The following is an 8,046-nucleotide window of genomic DNA, read 5'->3' on the forward strand; positions in this document are numbered from 1 at the left end:
ATGAATAGCTCCCAACGTCGTAGCATCATGTTTGGCGAGAAGGCAGTCATCGACATGGATATCGATCCGTTTGTTTCAAATCTTGATACGCCGTCTGATCTGAAAGTGCCAGTAACCTATACCGGACCAATGTAAGTATAGCGCTCTCACATGAAATGTATACATCATTTGGCCGTTTCCGGAGTATACCGAAAGAATAGAAAAGTGAAACCTAAAACCGGGAAATTATTAGGCACTCTGGTCCTCCTCTTCTTCATAGTTTTCTCTGTTCAATCGGCAGTATAGAAATTTGAATAGAATCCAAAAGAGGTGTTTTCTTGTTATTTACCTTCGGATTACGGTAGGATTCAGAGTTCTCTGAAATCGCATGAACAGGTGCTTTTTAAAATAAAATACATTTCTAGCTAGAAAATGTAACCAATACGTGCCGTCGTCATCAATTGCAAACACAAATCTCGACATTTTTTCCCGGAAATGTTAGTTTAATTCCAGGCTCTCGACACAACTAACAACACCAACCATCAAGAAGAGGGATAAAAATCAGAATTCGCATAAAGATGATGAGAAAAAAGAAAAGTGAGTTTTGTTCCGTTTTGAAAATGTTGAATTGAAGAAAAATTAGGGAAAATGTCAAAATGGCTTTAAAAAATAGTGAAAGATGTGTTAGCAGATTAGCTCATTTTCTTAGTGTGTCCTTCATGTTGACATATGCTTCATTTTGAATGACTTTTGTCGAGATCTAAAATACGAAAAAATTAAGAATTCCGAAACAGAATTGCTCGAAATCACATTAATTCTACGAATTAGACGAGAGCAACCAATCCACGTAAAAGCAATAGAAAAATACCAGAAGTGTCAGAATAATACAGAATTTTTGAATTTAAACTGATTTCATTCGCAAAAACATGAGCAACTCTTCCAAGCGTCACATAACTTTTTGTTTCCTTTTATACAAAAATTTTCGGCTGAAAAATAAAGGTTTTATTTGTGTTCAGTAAACTTGAAAACGTTCAAACATATTTAATAAAATCTCTGATACTTTACAGACCCCCAATAATGACTATTTTCTACGCAAAATAAAAATTATGGACTATTTTTTAAAGAATTAGTGCAACTTTTCCAAAAAGCCATTTTCCGAAGCGAATTTGACAGTACCGTAATCCTAGCAATATGTTAATTTTTATTTTTCTAATCAAACATTTAAAAATTAAATTAAACTTCTCGAGAATTTCATTTCCTTTTCTACCAGATTTGCATTATTCTAATATACCGTAATTCTCATCTTTTTTTTCAGCAATGAATCCACCGAAACTGGAGAGCCAGCTGCAAAGAAGAAGTGCTAGTTGCTCAAAACGTCACTTATCTTAACTCGCTTCAAACAGAAAATCCAAACACAAAATACTCTTCTTTCATAATTTAATCGAGGTCTCCGCCAAAAAATTTAATTATGATTCGTGTGCGTCCCATTCTTGTCTTGTTATCCTATTATCCGCCTTATTCCCACTCACAATTCTGGTAGTTTTTTTGTTGTTCTCGATCCGGTAGTTCACTGCTCGGTTACCGCCATGTATTGAAAAAAGTTCAGTTGTAGTCTTTTGATTCCAAATCTATGTTGTGCAAATGATGCACATGAAAATCACGAGTTGCTCTTTCCTTTCCATTTAACGATTTCTCAACTTCATTTTCTGAATGACATATTTCCCTTTCTACTGGTCCTCATCGTTTATAGTGTAGCTCAACTTTTATTCTCCAATCTCCTAACTCAAAGTGACAAATAAACGGATGAAAAGTACATTTAAACATTTTCGAGATACAGTGCCGGTCAATAAGATATACGGAAACATCTTTTTAAGTCGATTTTCGGCCATTTTGACAATCCGCAGGAGTCTGGAGCTTGGCTGTCACGTCTCCGATCTCTTTCCAAATTTTGCAATTACAGAATTTTTGAATATTCCCCGTTTTTCAGCTATTTGCCGATTTCAGAAAGCCACCCTTCTAGCCCGTTGTACTGAAAACGTTAAAAAAATCATGTACCTTTTCGATGTCTGCCGTTAGGGGTCCACATAGCTCCGATGTCTAGTAACTTTCATTCTTTTGAAGGAGAAAGTGTTTTTCCTTACATACGATATTCCGAGTGGATGCTCAAGACGTCCAAGTCGATCTCAAGACGATCAAGATATGGTGATAAGGAAAGTAGAACATGCCTAATATGATGAATGGAGAAATAGGGTTAAAAGGATGGATCAAGTCAAAACAAACAAAAGTATGAAACACCCGGAAGTATGCTTTCAAAAGGAAACTGCTGAAGAGTGTTTAAGCTAAAAAAGGAAGTACAGAACCGGTCAATGAGATATATCAGCAAAAAAAATAAACTGGCAATTTTGCAAAAACAGAATATTCTGGAAATTCCTAGTTTTTCAGCTGTTTGCCGACTTCTGAAGTCACCCATTTTGACCCTTTCTTGAACGGAAAACGAGAAAAATAGGCGCCTTGCAGGAATCCAGAAACAGCTGAAAAAGGAGTAATTTTTGATAAAATAAAACGAATTCAAAGTTTTCAGTATAGGTCTGTTTTACACCCTCCGAAACTTTCCAAAGTTATTGGACATTTGACAACCGAGCTCCAGAGTTTTGAAAATAGTCAAAGTCAACTGAAAAACACGTTTTGTATATATTATTGGCCGGTATTGTATGTCCTAAATCAATTAATATTTTAAATTTTTCATGACCTTAATCTGACGAAAGGATACTACTGTAGATTATGAATCCAAGAACTTGGGTTTGTTCGAAGCACTTTTTGTATATTTTCATGGCCGGTATTGTACGTTTTTCAACGGAAACTTCTAAAAGCCTATTATCAAGGTGTAGCTTTATCAAATATTTTACGATTTTTGCTATGAATTAATCATGTTAGAAGGATTGGATTGTGTAATAATTTGAGTCCTGATGTTTAAAATATTGAGCACCTATGTCGACGAACAAAATTGCAAGCTATGTCATCTGAAAATGAAAGAAAATCTTATAATAACAAAATTAAATTTCAGTGGACGAACTTAACTAGAATAATATGAAATTTAGTTTCCACAGTCAAAACCAATCAAATTTTAAAAATTAGATGATCGAACGAACAGGGTAGTCAGTTTGTACGGAAGCCATGAGGACGGTAGAAGAATATACAGAATTCCAGAAGATCAAAATGGCAAGCTTTTATATAAAGACGAACATTGATTCCGTCATTGTTTGAGGAACAAAACTACATTCAGGCTTGTAGAAAGGAAGATCAACCCTTCAAACTTTTTTCTCCGTTCTACAATTGCCCAAACCTTTTTTCCCTCATTTTTTCCCCCCGGCAGACTGTGACTCCCGTGCACACCAGCTTGTTCTGTTTTCTGTTAATCGACTTAAGATGATAATCTCCCAGACCATTGCTTTCCCAAAAAACAATCATCACATGCGTCCGTTTGTGTTAACAGGAAGTCTTCCTCATCATGCCAAGGTGGGAATATAAAAGCCGTCGAGCATCCTGGCAAGACCACACACATTTTTTGAAACGAATAGGTCGAACAATCTCGGAGCACTTTAAAGGTAAGGTAATAGGTACAAAATTTGGTAGCAAGCTTGATTATTATAGGCAGACATGTTCAAATACGGATTCCCAGCTGCTGCTTTTCTGCTAGTATCCATTCAAGCATTCCCCACTTCTCTTCAACAGCAGGTGACAGTTTTTGAAAATTAATACAATATTTTTAATGTTCAGGACTTTCAGTACCCTCAGACCATTAAACAATATCCTGCTCAACAGGAGGTCAAATCAGCACAAACTGCTCCTCAACTCTCAGCACATCATGGCTTCATGTATGGTCCCCAACAAAGTGTAAGCTCTAACATTTTTAATTTTTCAAAACTTCAATTAATACGGTGTATTCAGGAACCTCAACTATCCCAATATCCAACCGTTGCACCGACTGCTGCTCCGGCTCCAGCACAAGCTCCAATCTCTCAAATGCCACTGGAAATCAAGCAAACTGCTCAGACACTTTTCAGCGATCCAGACTTCCAGATGTTAGCCAGAAGTTTGCAGTCTGGTACTGGAAGTGCTGGGTATAATACTCCAGTGAGTTTAGATTTCGATTTTCAGAGCATTTATTCTTCAAAAAGTTATTTTTCATGGTTTCATAACATTAACTTCTCATTTCCAGCTCTCCGCTCGCGATATGCCACCATGCTCTTCTGATGGCCGCTCTGTCACTATCGACCATCTCCGTATCTCCCCAGAATCCCTCGTCCAAATCGCTCGACTTGCTCAAGCCTTCGGAACCAACCCAGATTGGAAGAAACTCCGTCTCTCCGATATGAAATCTGCTCTCGGGTCTCAAATGCATCCAACCCATCAATATGCTGCCAGATCAATCGGGTTGTGAAGCAGGTTACTAATAATTTATGTAATTCTTTCTATTTATGTGTTTTTAACTTATTAATTTGTCCAAACTACAGCAATAAACGTTTCATGCCAAGTTTTCAAGCTTTTTCCGGCATAGTTTGCGATCATCAGAGTGCATGATGTGACTGATAAGAGTGGTGTGAAAAAATGTGCAGAATGTCTACTTCGTAACTGGAAAATGACCTTTGCCCAGTTTCAATTACCGGGTAAGAGTTTAAAAAGTTGCAGAAATCGGTTGATCAGAAGTATATTGTGCAGTACCAGTCAATAAGACATACAAAAACATGTTTTTCAGTTCATTTTGACCATTTTCATAAATCTGGAACTTGACTGTCAAGTGTCGGATCGGAAACTGTCGGATCAGAAACTTTGGCACAGTCTTAGATTGAAAACTTTGCACTCACAGAATTTTTTTGAAATTTCCTAGTTTTTCAGCTATTTGCGGATTTTTGAGAGACATTTTCATGTTATCAATACAAAAACATCCAGTATAGATTTCTTTCAGAAATCGGCAAATAGCTGAAAACTATGAATTTTCAAACTATTCTGTAAATGCGAAGTTATCAAGCATAACCTGTTTTATATCCTGCAAACGTTTCAAAGTGATCGGAAAATTGACAACCGAGCTGCAGATTCCTGAACATGCCGAAAATTAATATAAAAAAACTTTTTCAATATCTTATTGGCCAGTACTGTAGTTGCACCTAATTTAAGTTCAATTATTCAGATTTCCATGAGAGATATCAAATATTTCTTAAATGATGAAATATTGACGATGTTTTGACAGAAACTTTATTAGTTAACATATTTCCAAGAGCTCAGATATTAGAACATTTACAGAATTCGAAATTTTCAGTTGATGGACATCGCTTTTTTCAGAAGTGGAAGTTTCATGTCCTGCAACACAATTCACTGTAGAATAATAGGATTCGACATCACCGATCGTTTTTTGATAACTGATCTTTGTTTCGGATTAGATTCAACCTATAAAACGAATTTCTAAATAACATTTTAAATAACATTGAACAAGATTCACTTTGAATAAATGTAGTTTTAAAATATATAATGATAAATATATTTCTGATATATCGTAATATATAGCTTGCAATTTACGGTGTAACATTTGAAAGCCCAATTCAAAGATTCCGAAGTTCTGAAACATTGAATTTAAGAAAATGTGGAGTTTCTGAAACCTTTGTTTTTCTGCTTGATTACTCATTTTGTAGCCACCCAGTTATTTCTAATAAGTGAATTGTTCATCTGGATAAATCCAATCTTGTTTTAATATCTACGACCCCTGATTTTCATCCCAATTCAGAATCATCCCGTAAACCTTTTTTGGATTGCGTCATCTCTTGTGAAACGTGCCTTGAGAATTGTGCGAATGGAGTTTGAGCCAATTTCATGTTGCACTTTTCGAGAAAAACATAATGTAGCCAATCTTAAGAGATGTTGCGATATTTTCTCAATTATGTTTTCGATCGAAAATGATGAATAAGAGTTCGCTAACATGCCCTTTCCGGTATAATTGAAAAATGTTCAGTCTAGAGAAAACCATTACTTTTCGGAGTCTACCGTACCCCTGCCAAGGCGGAGTCAACGACGTGCAGATCTTAGAAAATGAGCGAGAATGATGCAAGCTAACGCGGTCAATACACGCTGTGTGGGTTTTAAGGGTCGAAGAAAAGAGGAAGAAGAAATTACCCTCCATTGACGTGTCACCACCACAAAGAACGATCGTGTAGGTACTACGGTAACACGTGAACCAGAGCGTCTTCTCTACGTGCCAATTCATTAGAACAGTGCATCATTGGACATTCCACGGCGGACGCGGGGCGTCGTCATACAGCACTAGAAAACGTCCAAAGCAATCATATCCAATTAGATTGATTGGCTGATTTGGATTGAAACTGAAACTGATCAGAACTCAAACAGTGTACTCCGCGTGAGTGATTAAAATGTTGTTTCTAAAAATAGAGCATTATGTCTAGAAGTCTTCATGATAAGCGGGGTCAAAACTTTATTCGTTGTTTCGAAGACCTATGACAACATTTTTTGTACCCGATGTGGTTCAGTTTGATGAGTAAGGTAAAGCAGGTGGCCTGTAATTTGTGGTGAAGGTTTAGTTTTAGTCAATTAATTGAGAGTTTTTTAACCTCAAAATTCGTAAAACTTTGAAAATTATTAATTTCATCTTCTTAAAGTTATCATGATTAATTTCGCAAAACATCCTACACTTTGTAATAACTAATACCGGTTCCCGTAAGACTAAAAGTTAGCAACTGGACTACCTTAACTGATAGTTTTTCTATATGACGAATCTAAAAGAGCTCATTTTCACTGAATTGTATTTTTTAACGGGATTGGTTTATACATACCGGTCAAAAAGATGTACAAAAGAAATGTTTCAGTTGATTGTCGCCCATTTTTACTATTTCCAGCAGTCCGGAGCTCGGCTGTCAGATGTCGGATCAGTTTGAAAACTTTTACAGGTGTAGCACAGACCTAGACTAAAATCTCCGCAGTAACAGAATTTTTCGAATATTCATGGTTATTAAGCTGTTTCCCGATTGCTGAAAGACACCTCTTTTTGTCCCGTTTATGTACTGAGAACGTAAAAACTGGCGTCTTTCATGAATCAGTAAATAGTTGAAAAACTAGGGATTTAAAAAAATATGTGAACTTAAAGTTTCATGCTAGGTCTGTTTTAGACCCTTCAGAGTTTTCAAAGTGATCGGAATGTTGACGGTCGAACTCCAGGCTGCTGAACATGGTCGAAATCAATCGAACTTCATATATCTTATTGACGGGTAGTGTAGGTCACTTTAAGAATTCTCTGAAAGTTGTCAAATGTAGTTGACAGCTGTTCAGTGCAAAAATTTAAAGAAAAACTTATTTGCACTGAATTGTACGGATAGATTTTCAGGTTACCGTATTTCTTCTAATAGAAGCTCAACCCAAACTGTCAGCCTTGAACGCAATTATCTCATTTCCTGTGAAATTTGTCAAAAAGTGGTTAACTGTCATAATGTGTATCATAATATCAGTAGTATTTTGACAGTTGACCGCTTTTTGATATCTTTTACAGAAAATGAGAAAGTTGAGCTCAAAGTTGACGATTTGTGGGTACCGTATATATTCTGCTTAAGTTTCTGTTTCTTGTATTCAAGAATTTTCAACCAAATAAAGAGTTAAAAATTGTTCCCTCAAATTTTTCGATCTCAATTTTTTAAAGTCAAAAGTTTTCTAAACCACGTAGTTGAGCCAAGTAGACTACACCAGTTCCAGCTTCCTAATCAAGTTGTTAGTTTCAAGACACTCATGTCATTCTCACTGTATGTAGTCTCCAAGCTCCATATTAGAATTATACCCAAAAATACTGACCCCTTGACTACATGCACGTATTCCGCCTACGTTTTTCTTGAGAGGTCGTCATGTACCCTGACCTTCATACCCCAGTCGTCTTTGAAGATGGGGGAAATACCCATCAAAATTGCATCAGAATCCTTTGAGTGTAAGCACCACTACTACCACACCACACCACAAAAACAAAGCACACTCAGACATCCCTCTTTTTCTTCTCAAAAGTCAGCACTTCTTCAAAGA

At 36.4% G+C, this 8,046-nt stretch overlaps 2 protein-coding genes across 2 annotated transcripts; both read left to right on the top strand.

The window, feature by feature from the left end:
• On the top strand, positions 1 to 1,343 carry CBG07784 (the record flags this gene model as incomplete). The annotated part of the gene is made up of 3 exons (XM_002645950.1): positions 1 to 131; positions 493 to 576; positions 1,295 to 1,343. The coding sequence occupies 3 exons, from the start codon at positions 1 to 3 to the stop codon at positions 1,341 to 1,343; spliced, it is 264 nt and encodes an 87-aa protein (XP_002645996.1).
• Positions 1,344 to 3,636: 2,293 nt separating this feature from the next.
• On the top strand, positions 3,637 to 4,420 carry CBG07783 (the record flags this gene model as incomplete). The annotated part of the gene is made up of 4 exons (XM_045240433.1): positions 3,637 to 3,714; positions 3,766 to 3,873; positions 3,928 to 4,113; positions 4,199 to 4,420. 4 exons carry the CDS (start codon positions 3,637 to 3,639, stop codon positions 4,418 to 4,420), a joined length of 594 nt encoding a protein of 197 aa, XP_045093435.1.
• Between the last annotated feature and the right edge of the window lie 3,626 nt (positions 4,421 to 8,046).

This window comes from Caenorhabditis briggsae, assembly GCF_000004555.2.
Source record: "Caenorhabditis briggsae complete genome, chrX, whole genome shotgun sequence".
NCBI lineage: Eukaryota > Metazoa > Nematoda > Chromadorea > Rhabditida > Rhabditidae > Caenorhabditis > Caenorhabditis briggsae.